General features: G+C 44.6%; 6 protein-coding genes across 6 annotated transcripts; 3 read left to right on the top strand and 3 right to left on the bottom strand.

The window, feature by feature from the left end:
* Window positions 1-3,225: 3,225 nt before the first annotated feature.
* J4E93_002691 (uncharacterized protein) lies at window positions 3,226-4,417 on the top strand (the record flags this gene model as incomplete). The annotated part of the gene is made up of 3 exons (XM_049340632.1): window positions 3,226-3,458; window positions 3,510-4,247; window positions 4,297-4,417. 3 exons carry the CDS (start codon window positions 3,226-3,228, stop codon window positions 4,415-4,417), a joined length of 1,092 nt encoding a protein of 363 aa, XP_049201514.1.
* A 2,459-nt stretch (window positions 4,418-6,876) lies between these two features.
* J4E93_002690 (uncharacterized protein) lies at window positions 6,877-8,106 on the top strand (the record flags this gene model as incomplete). Its single annotated transcript, XM_049340631.1, has 1 exon — window positions 6,877-8,106. One exon carries the CDS (start codon window positions 6,877-6,879, stop codon window positions 8,104-8,106), a length of 1,230 nt encoding a protein of 409 aa, XP_049201513.1.
* A 439-nt stretch (window positions 8,107-8,545) lies between these two features.
* Window positions 8,546-10,796, bottom strand: J4E93_002689 (uncharacterized protein; the record flags this gene model as incomplete). The annotated part of the gene is made up of 2 exons (XM_049340630.1): window positions 8,546-10,227; window positions 10,505-10,796. 2 exons carry the CDS (start codon window positions 10,794-10,796, stop codon window positions 8,546-8,548), a joined length of 1,974 nt encoding a protein of 657 aa, XP_049201512.1.
* A 702-nt stretch (window positions 10,797-11,498) lies between these two features.
* On the bottom strand, window positions 11,499-12,410 carry J4E93_002688 (uncharacterized protein; the record flags this gene model as incomplete). The annotated part of the gene is made up of 3 exons (XM_049340629.1): window positions 11,499-11,657; window positions 11,725-11,939; window positions 11,993-12,410. The coding sequence occupies 3 exons, from the start codon at window positions 12,408-12,410 to the stop codon at window positions 11,499-11,501; spliced, it is 792 nt and encodes a 263-aa protein (XP_049201511.1).
* Window positions 12,411-13,078: 668 nt separating this feature from the next.
* On the top strand, window positions 13,079-14,362 carry J4E93_002687 (uncharacterized protein; the record flags this gene model as incomplete). The annotated part of the gene is made up of 1 exon (XM_049340628.1): window positions 13,079-14,362. The coding sequence occupies one exon, from the start codon at window positions 13,079-13,081 to the stop codon at window positions 14,360-14,362; it is 1,284 nt and encodes a 427-aa protein (XP_049201510.1).
* Window positions 14,363-14,518: 156 nt separating this feature from the next.
* On the bottom strand, window positions 14,519-16,090 carry J4E93_002686 (uncharacterized protein; the record flags this gene model as incomplete). Its single annotated transcript, XM_049340627.1, has 2 exons — window positions 14,519-15,561; window positions 15,631-16,090. 2 exons carry the CDS (start codon window positions 16,088-16,090, stop codon window positions 14,519-14,521), a joined length of 1,503 nt encoding a protein of 500 aa, XP_049201509.1.
* Window positions 16,091-27,924: the final 11,834 nt, after the last annotated feature.

Raw genomic sequence — 27,924 nt, 5'->3', positions numbered from 1 at the left:
CGCTCAAGACATATACGTAACACATCTTCTGCCATGCGACATGCCGTCTCCAAACTACGAGGCCCACCATATTTTTCATTAGCGCCGAAGTGACCCCAGCGATGCCTTTGTTCTTTCCGAAGTCGCCATAGTTTACAAACTGCGCATTCCTTGTGATGTGGAAACTCCTCAGATATGAGTCCGTTGAACTCACGATTGCAAAACTCTAATGTTGACAATTGGTCTAATGACCCGTACAGCCAACAGATCTCTGATAGCAATAGTGCCTGTACCCCACATGTGTCATCTTCATTGAAGGTGTTTGTCATCGTGTATTCCTGATCATCTCATTATTGTGTTTTCTTGATTGCGCATACCATGGATACGCGAATGAAATACCGCCATGACTTCAGGGAACCTGATGTAAGACTGGGAATCGTTGAAACCGATATCATTGCTTCGGAAGGCCACGAGATGGAAGCATATCGAATATTGACCGAAGTCGTAGCGGCCAACCGGTGATGCTTCCTCATCGTCGCATCTCCGAACACTTTGCGAGCCACTCAATTCTCCACGCCTTGCACAGCGGAGATGGGCGATTCCGAGCACGCGTCACCCTTCCGGAAGCCTCGGTGACAGACCCTGCCCGTTCGAGCGATACGCTGGATGATCTTCCTATAGCAGCTTCCGAAAGCGAGCTCAACACCCAACCGTTGCAACCCAAAATACCGGGAAAGGGTGGGACGGAATGGTGCGGAGGCGGAAGAGGACTGAGCTCTGCGCGGCGCACGGGGACCTGCCCCCTAACTTACTCTTACGGTGATGTTCTGGCCCAGACGACTGAGTCAAGCTTTGCCGTACCGCCATCTCCACCACGGTACTTGTTGGCGTTTCAGAGACCCTGCAACAAATCTTGCACAGCGAGGCGACGTTGGTAGACGAATGTTGTAGCCTCACGACGGAGCGTAACAACCAACAACTATACCCGGGTTCGATGTGAAGTATTCATTTGTTCGCAAGGTTGTCTGCTCCTTCCGAAGTCGATCACACTTGGCTTTGAGGGGTAATTGCTTATCGTGAGACGTCGTGATGAGTCTGTTCCGGCAGCTTTGCATGTGACAAGATCTCGTGAAGAGTCAGTCGAACCAGAGGAGGCATGTGTGATGTTGAGGGGTTCTAGTATTAGAGGATCGCTGCATATTGTAATGCGTAGCCGAAGGACCTGTGCCGCGATATCGGAGTTCCTGGGCCTTTCTGCTGTTCCTGAGTTCTCTAATCTAGTGCATCAACAACATGCGTTTTCACTCAAACCTAATGATTTCGAGTCTCCACCAGACAAAGGCCATGTCAATCTCGCAAAGCACCTGCATGGGATGCAATTTCGGCGTTGTGCACCGAGATGCAAAGCGGCTTCGATGTCGCATTGGAATGTCGCAGTCGTCTAGACTTAGTACGCGTCGCGCAAGGCCCGAGGCATGTTAATGCTGGATTACTGCGATCGATAAGGGTAGCAACGGCGGCCAGCAGCGGTGATGCCGGCTCGGCCGGCGGAAGTTGCCGTTGATTGCATGCGCGCGCGGTACACGCCCGCACGTGCTGCAGCAGAAGGTACCAGCAAGGAATGATGGGCTGTTGATGGAAGACCCAGAAACCACCGGGGAGGGAAAGTTAGAGTTCGGCTTGACTGCTAATGAAAGCTTGCTGCTGCCGACTCTTCTTGCGGCAAGCGAAGAGGGGCGTGATCCCCACATCACCCAGGTCATCGGGCCAGCCATAATTACATAAGCGTCTCCACCGATGGCATGGGCTGGTCGAAACAGCACAGATCGTCGCTGCACTTGGGAAGCTGTCGTTGCCAGACTCGATATGGCACCATGGCTTCCCAACTGCCCGCCGTAAGCCCCGATCCAGCCCATGGGTAGAGCTGCATACATGCCCAAAAGCCCACCGGCGGCGAGACTTTCGGCGGTACAGTACCTCTTGCAGCGTCGATGACATCGTCGCTTGGCCTCTTCATCTCATGGACGAAACGGCCGACGTGCCCAGGTGTGTGCCAGGCTGCCAGCGCAGCAAGCGGATTGTCTGCAAGTGCATTACCGACTGTAGCGTCCTAAGCCGGCCGCTGAGGGTGCTGCACTGTGCCTCTTGGCAGGTGCGATGCAACCGATGGAGCGATGTGATTGAGCATGGATTTGCTGAATCCAGCGCTGCAGATAGATGCAATATACGTCGCGGAATCCAGGCGCTCATTTGCTGGATAAAGCGTGTTGGGTCAGGCTGTCTGTACAGTGCGACGCCGCACCGTGTGGGGTGTGCCCAGCAGTCGATTGGGTGTTCCCCGGTGGAAGGTGAAAGGGTCTGCTGAGGCAGAGTTCCAACGTGAACGTGCCACAGTGTCGACCTGATGCGTGGGTTCAGAGGCTCTGAGCCCTGTCTTGCTGTGGTGGGTGGAGGCCCCCAGGATGCGGGCACAATGTTCCGCGGAGCGGCGCAGGCCCTCGTTCCGTCATGGTGGCCGCTGGCAAGCCGACTGATCGATGCCTGGAATGGACGCAGCGCCGCCGCGATCCCGCAGCAGACATCGAGCCGTGGGCACCAAACAGCGACGCAGGCTCGGTTGCAGCCAGAATGCATGCAGCCGTCGTGTGCGACTGTTCCCCGTGCACAACAAGAGCCCTGGACTGCTTGCTGTTCGCCTTCCCCGGCGGTTTTCACTGCGATAAAAAGTCCTTCGCCGTAGTCAGCCGCAGAAGTCGCATCCAGTCCAGCAGGCAGTGCCCTGATATTGTCCGCTTTTGTAACGAACCGCTCGCGCTTTTTCGACGCCACGCTTGTGTAGTTCGGGGTCGATTCCAGCGCACTGGGAAGCCGGGTCATGGTCTGATGCGCACCGCTCTGCGCATACATACATAACTTGTGGACCGCCACCTTTCGTCACATCGCCATCGCCAGGTCTCGCCAGGCAGCTTTGACAAACGGTTAAAACTGCCAGTACGCCGTTTACACTTCTCAGGGTTGTCCTTGGCCGTCGAATAGATTGCCGCCTACCAAACCTTCGGTGCCCCGACACGTTCCAGTGGCCAGACTCCAGGGATTTTTAGTTGAGCTGCATGCAGGGCTGACTTTCAACGGCGCAACCTCGTCACCGGATCGCATGTGTTTGGGTCCAAGCCAACTCTATTCATAAGTTAGCAGCGCCCCTTTGTTGCATCAAGATCTCGCATACACATTTTTGCGACGGCAGCCATGACGACACCAGCAGATACTGGAGCGGCGGACAAGGGCAAGAATGTGGAACGCGGCACCCTGGGGAAATATGTGAAGCGAATGAGCACTGTGTTCAAGAGGGAGAAATCGAACAAAAGTGTACCGACCCTGGCCCCCGAGGCATCGTCAACTCCTCAAGTCGAGCAACAACAGCCCGTCGAGAAGGAAGTTGCGCAGCCGGACCAAGCCATTCCGGAAGCCGCACCTGCCACGTGAGTTCCATAACGCGGTATCGTTGAAAACATGTGTACTAATTCAACAAGACCCATCACTCCCGCCGTGTCAGTACCATCAACTCCGATTACCAAGGAGATGGATCGCAACGCCATGCAGCAGGAAAGAGCCCGCGCCCTGTTCGCCAAGTACGGCCTCACTCTTGAGTCGCACGAGTGGATCGCTGCACCAGCTCCAAAGCCCACTGTCCAGCGTGTCGAGAAGTCGATCCGTATGCGTGTCCATCGCAGCTGCCACCGCTGCGGAACCCTTTACGGCTCCGACAAGGTGTGCCTGCAATGCGAGCACAAGCGGTGCAAGAAGTGCCCCCGTTTCCCCAAGAAGAAGACGCCGGAGGAGAAGCAAGCTGAGAAAGAAGGCATGGAGCAACCCAAGCGAAAGAGAATGCTCACCATCCGGACTCGTGGCGGCGATGAGTTGGTATATCAGCCCGCAAGACAACGCATCAGACGTAACTGTCATGTGTGTGAGAATTTGTTCGTTCCCGCAACGGCGAACGTCTGCAATTCATGCCAGCATGTCCGATGTACGAAATGCCCGCGCGAGCCAGCCAAGCTCAGCAAATGGCCTGATGGCTACCCGGGCGATGCTGAGCCTGACAGCGAGACGGAGGTGGAGAAACAACTGGAGAAATTTAGACGGACCTGGCGAAAGCCGAGGACTAGGGTGCGCTGGCAGTGTGAGAAGTGCAATGGCCTCTTTCACAACAATTCGCCGCAATGTCCTGGGTGTGGGCATGAGAGATGTGACAAGTGTACAAGATCACCGTGAGTATACGTCTTGCATGAAGTCACGCATATCGCTAACATATTGCAGTGTCAGGAAACCTGAGAAAGGTGAGCACTTCGATTCCCAGGTCGTCGCGGCCGTGGAGGCTAAGCTGCGAGCGATGGATGTTGATGACAATTCGGCTCCATCTGCAGCTGAGGCTACCTGAGAGTGCAGTGCCGGTTGCGTGCCAACACTCGAACAGGATAATATACACCGGTTGCCGATTCTTTCGAGATCTTCTTGCCCAGTCTTTGCACCAGTGTTATGCTCTACTTGACAGTGATACCAGGGGCAGTCAATCGCCTGTACTTGCACGTGTGGGCTCACGGCCATAACCCATTTACTGCCGCGCTCGCCATCAATACTATGCGGCTGGGGGTCGCGTTTCGAAACAAGTCAGCATTAACATGTCGTACAGCCCCCACCTTCATACTTCGCCCCTCTACTGCCCACCGGTTTGGTATTGGTTCCACTACAGTACCGGCCTCAAAAAGCCACACGTACGCTAAATTCTCTCAAGTCTTCTCCCATCTCTCAGCATGTATGAAGATGACGTGTAAGCCAAACGACGTAGTGTCATAACTGCACCTTCGTTCATCGCTTGTACATGTACATTCCCGAGGAAACTTCTGCAATGCCGTGTAACCTCTGCATGTATATCTGTACCAGTCAACTTGCTATCTGCTGGGGTTGGCATGAAGTGGCGTTTCCCAGCGCGTAATGTCGGGCTCTTGTTCTACAGTTTTTGGTGACGCTAGGTGGATGTTGTGCTTGTACAACGGGTACAGCGGGTGTCAGGCACATTGTTCGGGACATCTGAGGCTGGTATTCCGGTTGGAAACGTTTGTTGGCACGTCAGGGACGAGTCACATGTAGACAACAGATTGCAGCTTGACCAACCGTGGCGCTTGGTAAGTAGTAACCACCTGGGCAGTGTGATGCGAGTAATCGTGTAGTCTTAGCGCTCTTGTGCCGCTCCAGAACTTTACCTTAGAAGTCCTCATTCTCCTCTCAGCGCTTACTGGTCATTTTGAACATTTCAACTCTGCCCAACGAAGCCTGCTTACTTGACGTCGCACAGCAATCAAGCGGGGAAGTGGCACAGACGTCCTCGTCCGCGTGCTGGAACATCACGACCCCTCAGATCGTCCTTCAGGTCCTTCACGCAACGCTAGTCTCAAAAGAGGAAATGGTAGTCAGTGGATGTTTTACGGCTCATATAGTCTGTGAATCTGTTTGCTAGTCATGTTGATGGCTTCGCAGGGAGCAAAATGAAGGGAGGTATCCTCGGTCGCTATTGTCGTTCCCGCGGCATAGTTCCGCACACCACATGCTTTGTATGTAGCGATCTAGTCCCGATCAAGCAATCCCATGGTGACGAGTGCGCCAATAACCATGATCTGTCCCCTGCCTGCATGAGTTGGACCCCACTTCCAACTGGCAGTTCTCCTGCCCGGTTTGAATCATCTTGATAAGCGCATGAATGTAAAGTTTCTAGATTAAGGTGGCGTCCTGAGATCCTAATCCAGGTGATCGGTTATCTGAATCCTTGATAGTCGGCTACCAGTTGGGAAGATCGCTTAGTTGAACTGGGTGAACGATGACTAGTCAGGCAGGAAGCTATGGGGTCTATATCAAGAGACGCATGGTAAACTATGCAGTGATATTTGGGCAATGTAAACTAGTATTGTATCCTAGCGGAATGCACGGCTGTTAGAACAGCGCATCTTAGATGAGTTTGGCATAAGCTATACCGAGTGTTACCATGTAAGCAGCTGTTTCGCTACATCATGGAGCGAGATTGTGCAACGTGGAAGAGGGGGGTGTTCCAACATGTTCGACGTACAGCTCAGCACAACCTTGGAAGACTTGAGGTATTCCGGGATTGTTCCGGTGGCATGGCGTTTGCTTGACGTCTTCCATGTTTACTGAACTCACTCGGTCAATTACTCACCATCCTTACCTGAGCAGTCTCTGGAGGAACACGCTCGTAGGTAGGTATGGGTATCCCAACTGCATCGTAACACATGTCAGCTGCGATGAGGGTCGTACAACGGCTGAGTCGTAGCAGTGAGCGATAGGTGCTGGCACATCCTGCAAGACTCATGCTGATGTCTGATGCGTCCTTGAAGCGAATGTTTTCGTTCAACGATGCATTGGCTTTGTAGACATGATGTCGGGTTAGTACGTGCTGCGGAAATAAGACGCGCCAGAGCCTGGGGACGATAGGAGGATAGCCTATTATGACGTGACGTCCAAAAGCTTCCGAAACGCTTTCATTCTACGCGCCGTTTCAGGCGCGTGGCTGTGCACCAAAGACTCACCAAACGAAGAGCGACGGCTCACTTGCCATTCTTGGCGCCAAGGCCCAGCTGAGGCTGATACCAGCGCGGTGCTGCCGGCCGCCCAATCAAACGGCCCCGGACGCCGAGACCGCAATTACGGGGTAAGCCGCTCGTGAATGATCGTCAGCGCGTGTTTGCACGAACCTACACGGGGGTTTGTCCTGCTCTCTCTTGAATAATCTCTCTCTCCACACTCTCTCCACACTCTCTGACTCCTTTCTTCTTGCAATCTTTTTCAACTTTTCAACTACAGTCGCTCCCTTAATCCACTTTAGCAACAATGCGTTTCGTATCAGCGCTTGCCGTCGCGGCGGCCACCGTCAGCGGCGCCCTTGCGCAAGACTTCGTCCTAGGCTTCAACTCGGGAGCCTCCGACGACACTGGCAAGGCCAAGACACAGGCGGACTTCGAGAAGGAGTTCACCACAGCGCAGAACCTCAAGGGCGCGCCGGGCGACTTCACCGCCATCCGCCTGTACTCCAACATCCAGTGGCAGACGACCGACACTCCCATCGCCGCCTTCCCTGCCGCCATCAAGACAAACTCCAAGCTCCTTCTCGGTATCTGGGCCTCGGGAACCGAAGATATTGACAACGAGTTGAAGGCATTGAACTCTGCCGTCGAAGAGTACGGCACTAAGCTGACGGATCTTGTAATTGGACTGTCGGTCGGTTCCGAGGATCTCTACCGCGTGTCTGAGCCCGGCATCCGGAACAAGGCTGGTGTTGGTAACAGCGCCGAGAAGATTGTCGAGTTCATCAAGGCCGCGCGCGAGCGTCTTGCCGACACGCCTCTCAAGGATGTCAAGATCACCCACGTCGACACCTGGACCGCTTGGGTCAACGAGTCCAACGCCGCTGTCATCGACGAGATCGACTTCTTGGCCGTCAACGCTTTCCCCTTCTACGAGTCCGAGCTGGACAACAAGATTGACAACGCTGGCAAGCTCTTGAGCAGCGCTATCAGCGCAACCGAGGGTGTTGCTGGAGGCAAGGACGTGTGGGTCACCGAGACTGGTTGGGCATACAGCGGTCCGGACTTTGGTGCTGCCAAGTCGACTGTGGACAACGCCGAGACATACTGGAAGGATGTCGGTTGCGCGCTCTTCGGCAAGAAGAACGTCTTCTGGTACACGCTCCGCGACGCCAACCCCGCGAACAAGGTCAAGTTCGCCGTCTCTGACAACCTCTCCACCACCCCGCGATTCGACATCACCTGCCCTAAGGAGCAGAAGGAGTTGCCATCGGCGGAGCCCGTTAACAACGGTACTTCATCTGGTGGCTCTTCAAGCGGCAACACTACCACTGGCGGCAACAACAACAACGACGGCGGTAACAACAGCGACAACGGTAACAATGGCGGAAGTGAAGGTGGAAGCGAGAGTGCTCAGCAATCTGGCACCTCCACCCCTAGCGGTACTGGAGCTGGAGCTGCTACTTCGGTCTCGCTTGTGAACTCGATGGCCATGGGCTTGTCGGTCGTCTTTGCTATCGCTGCTTGGGCCTTGTAAGCGTAGATCAGGTTTCTACAACTATATTTCTTTGCGTCAGTGTAAGATAGATGAGTGCGTTCATATGGAGTGGCGAGTGGATCACACTCGTGCCTAGTTCGAGCGACCGGTTTCGCAACACTAAGGTCTTGTAATATGCCTAGAGAATGAGATGGGTTTGTGTTGACAGTACTCCGAGCGTCATCGAGGCGAATAATGAAAGTGAAGTGTACATTGATCGAGAAGAGAAAAGAAAGGTGCCATCCACGCACTAGCTCGTCAAGACGCGTCATGCCCCACACTCAGCCGTAGCATCGCTCCTGACTCCGCATCCTCCACCAGCCTCTTGTTTTGTGGGAATTCACAAACTAATACCCATCTGCCATCAATGATTGTTCGAACAACCAAGAAGACCATGCCACTAAGACGGCTCGCAACCTATTTCAACCCAGCCTACAAGTCATCCCCTCATACCCTGCGTCCGATCCAACGTCTTCGCGCCATTCTTCAGAGAAAACCGGCCAAAGACATTCGACTTGCTGCACCCATCAGACTCATCGTCATAGAAAAGCTGAGGACTGCAGGTCTCGTACCGTTGCATTGAGCCCACGGTTGGGGTCATGTAGTGTGGAAGACCCGGCTGCGATTCAGCGGATGGTGGAGTCGTGGGTGGTGTTGTCGCGGTATGTATCTCACCTTGTCCTTGAGGAACAAAAGCTATGGAGATGGGTGTTTTGACAGCCACAGAAGCCGGCGTCCAGACGGTGGGCTGGGCGATTGGACTGGACTTATGTTTAGGTGCCGTCTCGGGTGTGGCTGGTGTAGGGCTGTGTGCCTGCATCGCCATGCTAGAATTCCAGGATCGAGACTTTGATCTCTTCGATCTTCGGAAGGGACTCAGGGATGAGAACATTGATGTTGCTCGAGATCTAGGAGTGGATGTGGGTGTCTTTGCTGTCGCCTTGGCTGTTCCAAACAGCCCTTGAGACTTCGGAGCCAGAGGCTTTCTAGTAGGCGTTGTGGGCGTGAGCTGACGTTTCGTTCGTGGTTTTGCGGATAGTCCCTCGTTTTCGTCTTTGAGGGTGTATGCGGCGTATGCTAACGGTTCAATCCCAGGCTTCTCCTTCGTATCCATCAACGACCATTTTTTCTCTTTTGACCTGGTCACTTTGGCTAATGCCGAGGCATTCTTCGCCCTCTCTCTTTGTTCCCTCTCATCGAGCTCACGGAGCTCCTGGAAATGAATCGCCTGCAGGATCAACATGCGAGCTTCAGCGTTGATACCGTGTTCGAAGACCTCATTTACGTACGGCACGAAATCTCCCCACGTCTGTATCTGTCCTGGTAACGGGAAGATCAAATTCGCCGTCTGATAGGCTCTTCGAAGATCTCTTGGTATCTGTTTTGCGCCCATGATGGTGGGCAATACACGCAAATGCTTTGCAATCAACTCTTTGGCTTCATAGATAAGCTTGCTCATACTGCCATGCAAGGATGCATGGGCACGATTGCTAAGGTTCGGATCAAGGACGCAACTCTCAGGCACTTCGAGCAAGTATCGATCGATGTCAGCATATCGAACCGGGGTTGGGCTCTGCTCAGGCGGCCTGGAGCTCCCAAAAGCTGCTCTAAACAGCGCTTTTGACGGGCTTGCAGCGTGCTTTCCCGAACCAGGCTCATTAGGAACCGATGGCGTGTCGAACAGTGCCAGATCCATCTTGTATTCCTGATCGTAGGAATAATCAAGGATACACACATATTCGTACCCAGTTTCCAAGCAGCCGAATAGCCACTCCCACGGCCCAGACACCTGCTGGTTCATGCTATGTAGGATCCTTTTCATCGCTCCTTCGGACGTGGCGTGATCTACAAAGAATTTTGTATTCGCAATCAACTTCCCCTGCGATAGTTTGGCATTGCGGATGTAGCTGACTGGTGCGGCGCCAACTATAGGCTCACATGCGGAACTGAGCAGCGGCGTGTGGCGAATGCGACATTTCTCCCAATCAGGCTTCGAAGGCAGTACTTCGATACCGCGGCCAAAAACGCGAAGAATAGCGCAAAGACTATAGGGGTTCACGGTTGCCATTCCGACAAGATCTCTTTGGGTAGATCTGCCGATATCGTAGTGCATGACCAGGGCTTGTAGCATCTATTGCATGTTAGCTGCAAATTATTGATCAAAATACGGGATAAACACTCACTCGTGTAGCTCGTCTCTGGTTGCGATAACGTTTCACCACGAGCAGTTGCGTTATCCACCACACTCGATCGTCGCCATGCATCCACTGGCTCACGAAACAGTGCCCAACGTGCCGATCGTCTTTGGTAACAACCGTCACTAGGATATTGTTCGCACCTTCAGGGAGACATTGGGCTCTTAGTCTTACGCGACTCATATGTATTGGTTTACCTATACCAGAGTCAGCGATACGGTCCTTGGCTGCCGACATGCGCACTCCAACCATGCCGGAGGACTTACCGTACTCGGCCATCATCCCCATTTCAAGATGCGCTCTCCAACTCCACACGCCGTAATTAGAAGAGAAGTTGCCAGCGCAAATGTCCAGTTCTTCGTCCGTCACTGCATCGCCGGGAACAATGCGATATACGATGTCTTCGTCGACATCTGGTTCTTCATAGAGGTGGTTAGACTCGCCGCGTATGCAATAGTCGACAATATCAGTGCTGGCAGGGTCGCGGTGCGCCATTCTTTCAGGTGGGTGGTTCGCGCGGTTGGTGGTAGCTGATCGTGCTTTGCAGCGGTAGTCACACTGTGCCCTCCTTGGAAATTGTTTCTATTTTGATTGGATGTTCTCGGGAAAGAAGTTGTTCTAGGATGTTGAAATAAGCTCAGCATCTATCGTAGACGACTTTTCGACTTCCAGGTTCGTTCAAGCGAGGGATGCAAACCATGGTAGAGACCGGACTGCGCCCTATCATGCGAAAAGCCGCGCCTGCCGCTTCCTCTGGACCCCTTCCAAGTTCAACGCAAAAGTGAACGATCAGTCCCGAAAGAGCTGTAGATGGAAGGTGCGAAGCGCTCTCGTCTAGACCTCTGACCTGATTAGCGGGTTGCCAGGTTCGCGATACAATTTGGATCTCACCTGGGCAAGACGCGTTCCAACGTCAAGAACTATTTCCAGACAAGGCATGAGTTGCACAATCGGTAGTATCCAATGTTTTCATTCGACACATCACTACTAACACTGCACAAGTCTAATCAAGTTAGACAAGATGTGCAGGACTCAGAACAAGCGGATCAGACACCTTCGCGACAATCTTGGGAAACTAACATTCCAGCGCACACCCGGTTACTCAAGTCTTAACGCTCGCGCCATCGCACATCCTCTTAACGGCGTTCATCCTAGTCAAGTCAGTGAATACACAAATTCCATGTGAATGCAAAACTCTTACCTCGTAGTACTGCCTATCGTCCGCGAAGGATACCCGCCGTCTCCTTCTCGTATCCACTGGCTGTTGCCTTTCATCAGGCGGAAGATATTCGTCGCCACGCCACGCCCCAGTATTGTGTAGTCCATATCTGTCCTCGCGTTCCGGCTGCCTGACCTCTTGCAATGGTCGTCTCATATCATAAGGCAAAGAATGCGGCTCGAAGCGTGGGTGCCTTCGATCTACCAGCTCCTCTCTATCTTCGCGCCGTGATTGCATTCGATCTCGTGACTCCTCCCTATCTTCGTATTGCGGTCGTTGCCGACGAGAGTCTTCGAGATCGGCGATCTTTCTTCGGTCAGCTAGCTCGACCATTCTCTCTGCTTCACGCGCTGGTATCGGGAGGATGGATCCCCACTCGCCTGCTGCATCGCAGAAGTTGATGATCTCCAGTCGCTCAGCTAGTCTGCATCAGTATGTTTCTCCAGAGATAGCGCATGTGCGATCTACTCACCATCGGTCATGTCCCTCGGTCGCTCCATCTCGCTGCCTCGCCTTGCTGGCTGCGCCGATTGATCCGGATTCATCTGCATGAACCGCATAGGGTACTTTGGCTGCTTCTTCATCCGTGAAACAATGCTCTGATACGTCGCGAGATAGTCATCTCTCCGAGCACCTGAGATCTTGGCTAGTTCGTATTCATTGTGGAAGGGCGAGAGGAAGTTAACGAGCCAGATGATGTCAGCATCACGACCGGGATAGTACTCGAGGCTTTCAATCAACCGCTTGGTGAGTCGCAGGGCGAACAAGCCGATGACGAGGAAGTCTGGAGCAGGCGGTGGTGGGGAAGCGCGAGGTGGTAGTCGCGGCGGTGCAGATGGGCCGCGCACGATGTCGGGAAGGGGCGAGAGAGCGGATCTGGGTTGCTGCATGTTGATGGTGTGTCGATGGAGGCCGAGAGTCTGGCAGTGAAGGTAGCAGTCTAGACTCAGCGCATTTGGTCGTGTGCTTGGCGGTAAACGGAAGTCGCGACTCGATGGCGCGGTGACGACTGTGACAACGAATGAGTCCAATTTCTCGCCAAAATGACCAAGTTACTGTATCTACACTGCTGTGCGTTCTCTGGAGTCTTGCGTGTTGTTCGTTGCTCTAATGAGCTTACCCAACGCATGTGATCAATTCTCCAACAGACTGGCGTAGACAAGTAAGCGACCGAAGACTTGAGACTCAAGCCTGTCTCCAGCCAGTTTCTCAATCGTCAGCGCATGATATCCGATCATCTTGCACCATACACGAGTTGGCTCTTGGTCTCGATCGTCGATTCGGTACACATTGTCGTGTGCTGGTGGCAGGCATGTTCCTCGGCGGACCAGAGTGCAGAGAATGACCAATCTTACTCAGACGTGTCTAGCCAAGCAAATATCGAGTGATAATGTCGCGACACCACGTTTTGATGCTTCGCAAAGATGCTGAAGAATATATGCACGATGACGTCACGCGTAGATTAGCGTGTATGAGTCGAAATGACCATTGGCCGGCGGACAGTGACTCCTGCGTGCCTTCCCAGATAAATATCACCAAAGTTATACTGGCACTCACAATGCAGTTACCTGTCAACAAAGAGAGTAATTCAGAGATCAAGATCGACCGTCTACGATTAAGCCGAATCATGGATTACCCGTTTACTCCAGGAACTTCAAAAATTCCGTACGAGGTTCTGGAGCCTATATCAACAGAAGGGCCCCTACCTGAAGAGCTCTTATCGCCGAAACCACCTCTTGTTGACTCAAAGTCTATATTCGCGTTTTGGCATTCTGGCATCCGAACGGTCCCACCCGTCCTACTACGCAACGTCCTTGCTTGGTACCGCCGCTTCTCACCACTGGGATGGACTATCTATGTCCTCGACAACGTGCCAAATTCTCCACTAAATGTAGGAAACTACATTGACACCAAGTCTTCCTCGATTGTACCGGCGGCATTCACGAACGGCACCCTGGACGGGCAGTATGCCGCACAACACACCTCAGATCTCATCCGCTATCCGCTCCTGTTGAAGTACGGTGGTGTGTACCTCGACGTTGGCATCCTTCAATTTGGCGACCTAAATCGTCTCTGGACCGAACACATCACCAACCCAGATTCGCCTTACGACTTCGCCGGCTTCACGCTGGGAGCAGATGAGCCGCAAATTGTAAATTTCTCGCTCATGTGTCGAGCGAACAACCCGCTTGTGCAACGCGCACATTATATCCTGCTCCAGGTCTGGGAAGGCAAGACCAATACGATCGGCACACATGCGCATTCAATGGTGTCCCACGTCCCGCTTATGCGTGTGCCACAAGAGGTTGTTATAGAAGAAGAAGGACAGGAGAAGATGGTGATCAACGACGAAGCCATGACCGACTACGCGATTCAGATTCAATGTATGGGATCGGCGCAAGGCTGGGTGGATGAAGAAGACGGATGGGACGGGCCGAAGTATGTCAGAGAGAAGTGCTGGCTGCTCAGCATGATGGACGGGGCGTTCGCACACGAGCAGATGACTGGATGGAGTGGTCAACGGCAGTTTGATCTTCTGAGTCTCCGGTTACCCAAGGAGAGCGAGATTGAGACAGACGATCAAGCACTTGCGAAGCGTATCGTGGAGAAAGTCGTAGCGGATAGCTGGTGCTTGAAGCTTGGGCACGGGTTTTCGGCGAAGCTGTTCGGAGGCGACACTCTCGGTATGTTGTGGAGAAAACATCGTGGCAGCGACTGTGCCAATAGGACGTATGCGGGTTGGCTGAGGTGGGCAGAAGTGGGCTATTGTCGCGACAGCGATGTGGTACCTATGAATGTTCCCGTGTATGAGCCGACTAGGAAAGCGAAGCTTTTGCCATGAAAGGACGAAAGGCATGATGGGAAGAAAAGGGCGACTTGGGCGAACAATGGACTGCTCGAGATAGCGCCCAGAAATTTAGTGTAGAACTATGTCATTACACAGCCGAAGCGGATCTGCCCGCCTCCCCTTTTCTCACGGCCACTGCCACGGCCACGCTCAATGCCATCCCCTCCCTTCAGGCTTTCGGAAACTTGCGTATCGACTCGCAGACATCTCATGCACAGGTGTAACTTCATGCGCCATCATCTCTGACGGCTGCCGCGATACTGGTTCAATTGTTTGCCCATCGATCTCGCTGACAGCAGGGTTCTTGGCTCGGCGGTTCCGCCTAAACAGCAGGAAGCCCATGGCCCCAAGCAGGGCCAGTCCAGCAACACCTCCCACAACACCACCTGCGATCGCACCTTTATTGGTCGACGTATTTTCGGTTGTCGGAGTCGGGCTCGCAGGCGTGATGTCGGTAGGTGTGCAGATTGTGGTAGGGTTTGGCGACACGTTTTTCGCATCGGATGCGACAGCTGGCGCGAGTCGGAACTCGCTTTTCGCGTAGTCTACTAAAAGATAGTTGAAGGTCAAGAATAGCCCTCCCAGGGTACTATCAACATCGCCAGGATCATCTTGTCGCGTATCCGACACGAACGCTTCGAGTGTGCTGTCGTTGGTAATGGCATACCGGCCGTACTCGTCAGATCCGCGTAGTGGCGCGAACAATTCCTTGTTAGGTATCCTAGACTGATAGCCGCCTGCCAATGTCACAACGAGATCGCCGCCGGGACGATCGGAGACGCTATACTGCATCTTTCCCGGATATGCGGTCTCATTCTGGTAAGTAGAGTTTCCGAATGCTTGCGCAATCGCCGGAGGAAAGACGAAGCGCTGAGTCGATGGCTCAATGCAAGCAATCAGCCCATCGCTTCCGTCTGGTATGAGCGGTATATCCTGATACGTCAGGTTTGTGACCGTTACCTGTAGGGGGCAGGCCCGCTCGAGGTTCCATTCGCCGATCGGGAAAGTGGTGAAGTTGGATGCAGGGTCAACCCGCGCGCGATCATATCCTCCTACAACGAGTAGACCGTCGTGCGGATCGATGCCCCTGCTACCACTCCAGAGACCGAATACCTGAGATGGCGCGACACCACCAGCGACTGCAGCGCGGAGGAAGGAAGAGTTGGTTCCGAGAGGTAGACCAGATTGCACACCTACGATCAGTCAGCTTCGTTTAAAGCTCGACAACCCGCATCGGACGAGGCGCATTCAGGGATCCTTACCTCCCCAGACTTCACTATCCATGACCAATGGAAAGCCGTCGACATTGCCATTCTCTTGAAACGCAACATCATCATTGAAGTAGACGTATGCACCGGTACTGTCTTCAGCGTCGATTTGGCTGCCATTCCATTGGCTCTTGATGGAAACCGCATACGATGTAGACTTTGGCGCGTCAAAAGCACCGCCTAGACCACCGATGCAGCTATCGTTGCTCGCAGATCCGCAATTGATAACATTGTTGATGCGCGTGTTGTTGAGCGTAGTCGACGGTCGAAAAGCAAAGATCTGGTGCGGAGTGCCGATACCAAGTTCAATACCACGCGCGACACCGAGGCCATCCTGTGTGACGGTGATGTTCGACCAGGTGAGTGTCAGAGGCGGGATATCGCATTGTGCTGCTATCAGGCGAGGCTGGAAGAAGAGAAGGGCAGCAAGGCTGAAAGTGAAGCTACATGTCATGCGCCATGATGGAGCCATGGCATTGAAGCGGGCTGAAGCATGTGCAGGAGAATTGACTCGTCTCACAGGAGCATCAAGGTCAAGTCGGTGAGCAGAGAAGAGGAGGTAAGCAGACAAAGGAACCAGCGTGCGCAACGTAAGCCGGGCGCAGGTTGTGCTTCTCGAAACCGACGCCCAAAGAGATTTCTCGTACTGTCATGCATCGTGATAGCAGCAGTTTTTCTGATTGGAGTCGCATTCTGGTGGCGCAACCTATTGGTTCTGGGTAGCTGCATTGTCAGCTTGAAACGTCGGTTAATGTGCCTGCGTACATGCCGATCACTTCTATCATACCTGAGATCTGGAGGGCCAGTCCATATGCGTCCAGTCGACTTTCCCACCCCGCTTTGTGCTTCGATGTGGTGTGGAAGCCACGGACATTCCCTACAAAGGAGGGACGCCTCAACCTGCATAGCGGACTTCTCGCCGAAAAAGGTCCCCTAGCTCCGGACACACACACGACATTGACGTCTTGGCACGTCACACGAAGATGAGTTCAAGTTAACGAGACTAAATGACGTAAGACCAGCAGCTTCGCAACTTGCGACTTCCTTCTGTTCCTTCTGATTCTGTTCTATACAAACAAGCAGTGACTATCAACAGCTCTCGATGATCGATGCCATCGAAGTCATTTTGTGAGCTTTCCAGATTTACGGCTTTGTTCAATTTCGAGAAGGCCAACGTTCGAGTTCAGATTTACGTCCTTTAAACTTGGAGGGGCCTGTTTGGGCTGTGAAGCCATTTGCCAATGGCATCGCAAAGTAACGATTTCGAACTCGTACGCGGCGGGCATCAATGCGATAATTGTAGAGCGCCATATGGAACTATCCACGAACTGCAATTCGGAGTGAAGAGGCGATGTCCATTATCCCGTGTACGACTGGCTTGCATACATTGGGCTTCAGCACGACTGTCCCTGAAATTGGATTGGACGGGCAATAACTACTACAGTCCATTTCATTTTCAAGCAGTCCGAGGGCCGACGTCGTTTTGTGTAGAGATATTCGATCTTGATGGTATGCGAGATGACCGGGGTTGAAGCGTGCTCACTAACTCTTTCAGCGGACTCTCCGGTATCGGGCAAATTGCTGCCAAACTCGACTAACTCAGAGAGCACTTTCCTCGCCATTGAGAATTGGCTGGAGGAATGTGTGATGAATCACGATCATTGCGCAAGATCTATGGTTGGTGTATGTGGCAGCGGTCATCGAGGCACCAGATTTCTGCAGATCGAAGAAAGTAGGCTGCTACTCCTGGAAGGGGTAAGCCCTGAGCAGTATGTTTGTCTAAGTCACTGCTGGGGAGACGGGGAAGGTATTCTCCGGACAACACTCGCCAATTACCAAGACCACTTCGACGAAGGGATCCCCTTGCGCAGACTTCCTGCGACCTTCAAAGACGCTGTAAAGATCTGCCGGCTCCTGAAGATCTTCTACTTGTGGATCGATAGTTTGTGTATAATCCAAGACAGCGACGAAGACTGGCGTAACCAGTCCGCAAAGATGGCCGAAATTTATGCGAACGCTATCCTCACAGTCGCCGCGTCGACTTCTGAAAATCCAACAAAGGGTTTCTTTCGGACACCCAACCCGAGCTTTGTGGGAGAACCACTTCCAGGTCACCCAGGAGTATATGTAAGGCTTACAACGGATTCGGAGGACGATACATGGCCGCTGTTGAGACGAGCATGGGTATTCCAGGAGCTTATGCTTTCTCCCCGAGTAGTACATTTTGGTCCCAATGAAGTGATATGGCAATGTCGACACGCAGTCAAGTCCCAAGGTCGTGAGCTGGAGCGGATTCCATCAACATCGATTAACGATCTCATCATGATAAGTTGCGCAACGAAGGACCTTCAATCTAAAGATCTTGATCTTACATACGCGTGGCATCGGATGGTAGAGCTATACAGTAGACGGAGACTCACATACAGCAAAGATCGTTTGCCAGCAATCGCCGCTATTGCAAGGATAATGCAGTCACTACGACCAGACGATGAATACATTGCTGGAGTTTGGCGATCGAGCCTTTGTGTTGACTTGCTATGGCACAATACCTTCGTGGCAGCTCCATGTACCGGGTTTCAGCTTGCTGCCGTAACGCGCACTAGGGGGGGGGGGGGGGGGGTTGTGGGGGGTAGGATAGCATATTAAAATCGCAATAGGCTAATGTAGCCCTTTTATCTAAAGTTAGCCTGTTGTTACATAATTATTCTTAGCATTATAACTTGCCTAAAAAGCCTTTAACAGCAACACTACTATTGTAGATATTAGTATAATAAATCCCTATTATGTATAATAGCTGCTAAATATAAAGAAAATTATTTAATAATACCTATTAGCAGGATATCTTATATAATAGATCTTATAGTTAGCACATAACTATAAAAATAGCTGTCTTTTTAATAATAATATATTATAAGCGTATTAATAGTAGCACTAGTAGTTCTAAGATTTATATTACAAGTAATTACTTTTCTTAAGATATTATATAAATGCTCTAACTATATTAAAAAGTGTTAATAATAATAGTATAGTAGTTATAATATTATTCTGCCTATAATTGTCTTTAAGATTAATAGAGTACTAATAAGTTTTATAAGTAATAGCAAACACTTCTAAATTATAACTTTAATTATAGAATTTAGATAGCTATTACGCATATAATTACTAGTATATAGAATATATAGTAATAGCTATATATATATTATATTAGATATAGTAAAGATAGTATAGTTAGAAATAATAAAATCTTCTTTAGCTTATAATAGCGCATTCTTAGGTTAACTTTATCTACTACTTTATTAAACTCGCTATATATAGAAGAAGCGTATAGCTATTATAAAGATATTATATAATAACTTATTATAGTGTATTTATTATACTATCTTAGTATAGCCTGCTTATTATAGCCTAAAGAGTTATAGTAAGTAGAGCTAGCTACTCTACTCTAGATATACTAGTATTACTAAGACAGTTAGAGTAGAACTTAACACTAATAGATAATATATATCTATAATAGTCTTTTATCTATAGTACTATAACGCTAGTAAAAGGCTTTTTATACAAGCTACACTTTATAGTAAATCTATATAATAATTACCTTATAATAGTGTTATAGACTAGAAAAATAAAGAAAGGTATTTAAAAAAAGTTCTATATTAAGATCTTAAGATAAAGAAGCTACATATATATATAGTAGGTATTATTACTAGTAGATATAATAAACGCCTATCTATTAGAAAGATATAAGAAAGTGTAGAAAATATAAAAGATATAACTAGGCTAGCCTAGATACTAGATATATAAGATATTATATTAAAAGTACTACTACTATAAGGTATACTTTATATAAAGCTATAAAGAACTATACTATAATAAAATAAATAATCTATATTAAGAATAGCTATAAATCTAATTAGATAAAGAGTAAAAAAGAAAAGGTATAGATATTAAACTTCTATATAGCAGAGGCGTAGAAACTTTATATAGATAAAGCTACTTATCTTAGCTAGGTATTTTATAGAGTAGAGCTTTATTTAGTAAATAGATTAATATTATTATAGAGCTTGTCTTTGCCTAGTTTTACCTCTAGTAGTAGAGAAAAATCTATAAGTTCTATGTTTACAAAGTTAAGACAATTCTTAGAGGTAGATTAGTTTTTATAGTTATAGGCTAGGTACTTTAAGCTCTAGATTATATTAGATATACTTAGTTAGTACTTTATAAACTCTAGTATAGATAAATATATATTAAAAGTGTTAATAAGACTCTTATAAGTGTGTAGTAGATCTAGCTACTTCTTATAACTAAACTTAGTGTCTAGAATTAGCTTAGTATAGGCTACTACTATAATAAATATACCTAAGAGTATATTAGTATATATAACTATTAAAAGCGTAAACTCTTTTACTTACTCTTAGTATACTACTTAATAATAGGCGTAGAATACTTCTAGTTATATATATTTACTATAAACGTAAAAACCTTATTAAAATCTAAGACAGTAACTTTATTCTAAATTCTTAAGTAGAGTTTAACTAGATTATAATAACACTAAATACTATATAAACTACTATGCTTAAGTAGAGCCTTAACCTAAGTTTAAAATATTAGTAGACGTCTATTATAAGTAGACTAAGAAAGCTTACTCTTATATTTAATAATTCTCTACTCTTCTATTAGTAATAGTTACTATAGATCTTACTTATACCTATCTCTATAACTTAAGCTGTATTAGGCTTTTTATAGAATTTACTTAGCACCTTCTAAGTAATTAAGATAATAACGTTAGAGTTAAGAGTTAGAAAGTAGTAAGGCTTAGCGTATTACAGTAGAAGCTTAAGGTAAGATATAATATCTTTAGATATATTACGTATATTCTTCTTATTATATATACGCTTAGAGAGTTTATTAGTATTAGAAGGCTATTAGATTTATTAGAAGAGAAGAGAAATAAAAAAGGTTTTACTTACTAGTATAGTATCTATTAACTTTTTTAGACAAAGTTAATTAAATAATTCTCTTATTAGTTAAGTCTTAATTACCTAGCTTACTTAAGGCTCTAGAGAGAGATACTAGTATTACTTCTACTCTTCTATTATGCGCATAGCGTTGTTTTTACTTAGCTTACTACTAAACTCTTTATTATTCTTATTATTAGTACTACTTCTAATAGTCTTAATACTATAAATATTACTAATAATTCTATAACCTTTTGCGTATATAGTGCTAGCCTTCTTCTTAAGCTTCTTAGGCTTTACTTTAACTTTAGAAGATATAGATAACTTAAGTAAAGTAGTAATATTAGTATTATTATTACTAGTAGGTAGTAGAGAAAACTCTTGCGTAAAACTTAAAATAGATATAGTTTATAACTCTGTAGTAGCTAATACCTATAAAGCCTTCTCTTATACTAGTGCCTTTCTTACTTTTAGTTTTTTAATAACTAAAACTCTACTTATCTTCTTATCTTCTATATCTTTACTCTTACTTAATACGCTAGCTCTAAATAGTGCTAGTTATATATTAAAGTATAGTGTTATAGACGTAGAGAATTTAGATTAAGAAGTTTCTAAATAATATAGAGTTAGGTAAAGTAAAGCTAATTAAGTATTAAGAGGCTTTTTAGAGCTGCTATAAGAGCTGCTAAATAGTTTTTAATTTTCTCTAGCTTTAGTAGTTTTAGTTTAGGCGCGCTTAGATTAAGCTTTAAGCTTAATAGATAGAATAGCTTTATTAGTAAAGTTAGTATATAGCTAATAGCGCGCTCTACACTTACGTAAAGTAGTTTACTAAGAGTTTATAGTAGCTATTATGTAGAATAAATAGAGAAAGAAAAAAAAAATAGATAAGAAATAATTAAAGAAATAGCACGTGTAATAGAGAACGTATAGTAGCGTAATTATTATAGTAGTAAGGTTAAAGAATAGAACTAGTAGAAGATAATATATCTAATACACTATAGAGTAGTTTGTACTTAAGCTTAAGCTACTCTTTCTCTACTTAGTTTAATAGCTCTTTCTATAACTTCTACTCTACTATTATATACTCTATAGACCTCTCTAATTCTATAATATATTCTATACTTATTACGCGTCTACTATATTAACCTCTTTATCTTTATAATATTTATATTCTACTTACTATTACGCTATAGTTAATATAGGTGTTTTATAGTCTATATACAGCCTCTAATTCTATTAAATCTAATACTACTAGATTTGCGTCTTCTATAGAACTTATAAGTATTTATTAAATCTATTTACTTTATATTCTAGTAGAACATACTTAAATGCGTACAACACTTTACTAAACTTACTTTAATATCTTTACTATCTATATTAGTCTATAAAAACCTATATACTATAGCTATATAATAGACCTATTTTGTACGCTATATATATAGACTTAATTAGAATACCTAGAAATCTATACTCTTCTTCTCTACTAGCTTTTCTAACTTAGCTATTATATTTTAGTTCTTCTACGTAATCTAAGTTGCTATCTAAGTAGCTAGTCTACTAAACCTTCTAGTATTAGAAATATTAGACTTAGTTATATTACTTCTAAACCTTTACTACCTAGCTAGTCTACTAATATTTTAGACTTAGCTATATTACTTCTAAACCTTTACTATCTAGCTAGCCTACTAAATAAATATCTTAGACTTAGTTATATTACTTCTAAACCTTTACTATCTAGCTAGCTATATTTAATACTTATATTTTTAAGATAGATTTTCTAAAGTCTAAAACGTTAGAGTATATACTAATATATATATATATTTAGATTAATCTCTATTATAGCTACTCTTCTCTATTACTAGAGGTTATCTAATGTAACGGGTAGAAATATAAATTAAGATTATATTACTTATAAGATACTACGTTATCAAACAAATAGCAATCTTAGGCTAAAGTTTTAATATTCCTGCACAAGCTACGCGCTAGCACAACGCTAGGCCTAATTAGAATAGAGGTTGTAGGTTCAATCTATAATACTACCCCCCCTCTCTTTTTAGGTAAGTTCTAACGCCTACAAGTTCTTTTACTAAATAACTTTTAAAATTAGTATATTATAAAAGCAATATTATACTTAAGCGCAGTATAATCTAAATACAAAGAAGACGCTTGTTTCGCAAAAGCTACATAGGCTAAAGCAGCTTCTACTAACCTATTCTTATTATCTCTATTCTCTATCCTTTATTACTATGTATAGGTTTAATTAGAGCACATTAAAGCAGCTTTAGTTTTAGTTTTAGAGAGTATAGTTAATAAAGTAAGTAGAGAGATTAGGTTCTATAAAAGTTAGCGTACTAGCAGGCGCAGCGTCTTTATAGTAGCCTACACTTACTTCTATACTATTATAGGCTATTACTACCTTTATCTTAACACTAGTCTAGCAGAATTACAATCTCTAAGTTAATATTACATAATATAGCGCAGCAAGAGCTCTATTATTAGGTTATATAGTAAGCTTAGTAAAGACGCTAGTAAGCTCTCTTATATAGTAAGTTGTATAGAATAAGTATTATTTCTAGTTAAGCGTTATATAGTAAGATAATACGTAGAGGTAGCCTTTCTAATGCGCAAGTAACGTGTTGTATTAGAGTGTTACGTAACTACTTACAATGTAACTATTTTACGCAGCTACAGTTAGTTGCAATTATTATTCTAATAAAGCGCTATTATTAAGAGGTCTTGCCTACTTGTTAGTGTGCTAAACTTTACGTGTAGTTCTAGTTTACTAGGCTAGCAATAGTAATACTTAGTAACTAGGTTAGCAGAGTCTATAAGATTTATATACAGCTTCTATAAGAGGTTATCTAGACTATCTAGGTAGTCTGCCTATCGCACGCGGTATTATAGTAGGCTCTTTGTATTATTTAGGTCTAGGTTCTTCTTGCGTTTATTAAGTCGGCTGTTAAGAATAGCTTTAACAGTATAGTCTATATTGTTGTTAATATTAGAGTCTGCTAGCTTAACAAGGCCTTCTAGATCTTAGACCTAGCTAGATAATAGCTCTTCTTTAATACAATGTAAGAGCTAAGAATAGAAGACGTTATAAGCTCGTATACCTAGCGCAAGAGCTACTTTATAGACTATATTATTAATAACGCAGGTAATAAGAAAGAGCCTATAGTTCTTAAAGTTAAGAGACTAATTAAGTTGTATTATTCTTAGGTTACAGAAGTTAACTATAACGCAATTACTAACTTTAAATTTAGAGGCAGAAATATAGTAGTTATTAGTATACTCTACTTACTTAGCTTGTACCTAAATAATTTAGTAACGCAGGTAGTTCTACAGCTTATTTAGGTAGTTAGCGAATTTATTAGTATTAAGGTAGTTATAGTAAGTAGGTGCAGTTAGCTACGTGTCTAAGGCTTTTACTAGCTCTATACCTAATTAGAGTATATAACCTTTAGTTGCTATAAATGCAGAGACTCTAGTGCTTACGTTAACTATAGCGTTAGCTTTAAATTCTGCTATTAGCAGTAGTAGAGCCTAGTTGTTCTATTTATAGTTAATATAAGCGCAGAGATACTACTTAAGAAATACGTTAGCGTTCTTAGTCTAGCTATCTATTTCTAGATAATAAGCTGTAGACAGCTTAGGCTTTATACTAAGACGCTAGTATAGACAGGTCTAGAAGTAGAATATAAATTAAGAGCCTCTATTAGACACAATATACTCTAGATAGCTCTTCTCTTACTATACGTATTTAACAAATGCTCTAACAAGAGTGTTAACGCGGAGGTTAGTAATAGAGATAAACTTCTTCTTCTTACTTAAGTAGTTAACTATAATAAGAATATTCTTATACGTGCGCCTATTATTAGTATAAGGTAGTAAGTAAGTAATATAGTCTATTAAAATTAAACTCTAGTACCTCTTAGGTATTAGAAGAGAATAGAGAAGCCCTTGCTTGCCTTTATAATATAACTTTACGCGGTAATAAATAAGATAGGCGCGTACGTATTAGGCTACGTTATAGGTTATGCGCAGCTAATAGTACTAGTAGGTCGCTTTAGTATACGTCTTATACTTACCTCTATATCTACTAGCGTATAGTAATTAGTAGACTTAGTCTAAGACGCAAGTGCAGAGTTAATTAACGTTAGAGATATATACTTTCTCTTAGACGTATAGTAAGTTATTATAGATAGTATAGTCTCTAAGTTTAATACGTAGGCGTTAGTCTTAGTTGCTAAAGTTAGCAGGCAAACAACGTAAACTATCTCTTTTAGTAGCAATAATAGCCTAAAGCGTTTTATTATATAGAGTAGTAGCTTATATAGTATTAGTTAAGTTATTAGTAGTATTATCTCTAGGCGCTGCAGGCTTATTATCTACGTTATTCTTCTCTCTCTTAGGCGTAGCGTTGTTGTTAGCGCGTGCATTAAGTAGTGCAAGATATAGCGCGTTGTTAACTACGCTACGTTTATAAATAGTCTCTATTTTACTATTATTATACATGCAGCAGGCAACCTTAAGCGTAGAGAGGTTAACGCGATAGAGGTAGTAATATACAAAAAATACAGCGTGCCTTGTATCTAGCTCTTGTAAGCTTATAAGAGCAGCAACCTAAAAAGTAGAGTTAACCTAATACAGCTTTAGTACTACTTACTACTAGTACTAGCAGCGATTGTTATTAGCATTCTCTAGTAGGTTATCTAAGCGCTATGTAAGAGCGTCTAGTTTTGTACCTTATTAGCTAGGCTAATACGTAATACTAAAGTTAAATTTAGAGAGAAACTTAGCCTATTAAGCTTATTAGTAGTTAAGGCGCTTATTAGTTATAAACGTCTAAAGAGCTTAGTAATTAGAGAGAACTTTAACTAGGTCTAATATCTCTGCTAGCTTAAAACGCTACTCCTTAAAAGCCTAGATAATAGCTAGAAGCTTTTTATTATATATTTTATAATTACACTTAGCTAGGTTTATCTTATAGAAGACAAACGCAATAGAGCAAAGAACTCTATTATGTATTTATAATAGCACAGCAGCTATAACAAAGTTAGACACGTCTATCTCTAACTATATATCTAAGTTAGTATTAAAGTAGGTAAGTATACTAGTAGTCTTAAAGACGTTCTTTAGGCGCTAAAAGAACACTAGTACTTTTAAATCTAGAGCAAGAAGAAAGGCTTTCTTACTATCTACCTTAGTAAGTTCTATAAAGTGCTTCGCTATTAATAAGAAACCCTTAATAAATCTTCTATAGAAGTTAGCAAACCTAAAAAACGCTTAAACATTCTTAATATTACGTAGTATCTACTACTCTAGCATAGTAGCTACCTTCTTTAGGTCTATCTCTAGCCTATTAGTAGTAAGAATAAGGCTAAGATACTTAACTTGTTTTATAGAGAAGGTGTATTTAGTAGTGTCTAGGTATATACCTACCTTACTAATCTTCTCTAAGACTATAAGTACATAGTCTTTATACTTACTCTTATTATTTAAATAGATAAAAACGTTGTTAAGGTAAGCTGTATAAATAATATCTAGGTAATCTTAGAGAGTCTTATTAATAAAGGTCTAGAAGGTACTAGAGGCATTATAAAGGCTAAAAGGCATTACTAGGTACTTATAAAGTTTATACTAGGTAAGAAACGCTGTCTTCTCTTTATAACTTTTCTTAATCTGTACTAAGTTAAACGTAGTAATAATATCTACTAGTATTATAATCTAAACTTTTGCTATGCGAGCAAGAGTCTTCTTAATAGCAGGCAGTGCGTTATAGTTTTTCTAGGTAACTATATTAAGCTTTTAATAATTAACGCAGATCTAAAGTTCTCTAGACAGCTTCTTAATAACTAATACTAGTAACGCGTATAGAGATGTAGAGAGCTAGATAAAGCTCTTTCTAATTATCTTATTAATGTATACCTTTACAGCTAAAGTCTCTTTACAAGTAAGTCTATAGATATAAGGCTTAGGCGTAGCTATACTAGGTTTAATATTAATAGTATAGTTAACACCTAGTTGTTAAGAAGAAAAAATATTTACTAACTACAGGCTAAACAAGTTAGAAAACTTATTAAGAATGTACGCTAGAACTAGCTTCTAAACCTCTTTCTTAGTTATAGATAGACGCTCTATCTTAGCTATATAGTACTTAAAATTAGCCTAAGTAACTAAGGCGAGACTAGCAACTTACTTCTTAAAAAACTGCAAGTTGTAATTACTAGTATAAGAGTTCTTAAGTTGCTTAACTTTATTAAAGTAATAGGGTTCTAACTATATAATAGAGCTAGAGTTCTTAGTTATAGTAAGTAATGCAGCGTTAGCGCTAATAAGAGAGATCTTAAAGTCTCTAGAAGAAGTATTCTTAGGCGCAACCTTATAGGTAAAACTAGTAAGTAGATAATCTTTATAGATAGTGTTCTAGAGTCTATCTTTTAGGTAATTAACTTTGTAGTTCTTATAGTTAAATGTTATTAAGTAAGATAAACTAAAGTCTAAGACAGGCTTATAATAATTAAGCTAGTTTATCTCTAGAATAACGTTGTACTTCTCTATATTTATAATATAACACAGGGTAGTAGTAATATAATTACTGTATTTAATAGTAATATTAGCAGCGTAGGTAAAGCGTGTAACCTTCTTACTATTAGCTAGAGCTAGCTAGATAGGCTTAGAGACAGTAAATATAGTATAGCGCTACTACTTAATCTAATCTTAGCTAATAAAGCAAGCACTTACTCTAGTATTAACTAAGGTAGCGTTCCTCTGCTAGAAATCTAATTATTATTTTAAGCCGCAGCAGAATTTAAGCTAGTAACTAACGTTAGCCTAAAGGCCGTGTATAGTAGCAGTAAAAATATAATATATTCTTTATATCTTACTACCTATGCAGAAGAAGACAGTAAGCTTCTAAACCTTACTCTACTAGACTTAGCGTTATAAGGCCTTAGTAGATATTTACTAGTCTTACTTCTATTTACAATTTTAATTAGAAGTATCTAAAAATTCTTCTTATCTGTCTTATTATTATTAACAACATTATTAACGTTCTTAGCGTTACTATTAATGTTAAGAGTAGCTAAGAACAGAATCTTACTAGACAGCGTAATAGGCTTACTCTAATATAGTGCGTTCTTATTGTATTAAGTATATTCTTGCTTACTACACTTATAGTAGGCGTTATTATCTCTATACTTCTTCTTATCTTCTACTATATAAGCGTTCTAAACCTTACGCTTAGTATAATAGTTAGACTGCTACTTACGCTCTAGCAACTAGTCGCCTAAGGCTTATTAGCAAGTCTTAGTTATAGTAGATACAGCAG

Source organism: Alternaria ventricosa (genome assembly GCF_023758065.1).
Source record: "Alternaria ventricosa strain BMP 2768 chromosome Unknown scaffold_4, whole genome shotgun sequence".
Taxonomy (NCBI): Eukaryota; Fungi; Ascomycota; class Dothideomycetes; order Pleosporales; family Pleosporaceae; genus Alternaria; species Alternaria ventricosa.
This window is presented reverse-complemented; position numbering and strand designations above follow the sequence as displayed.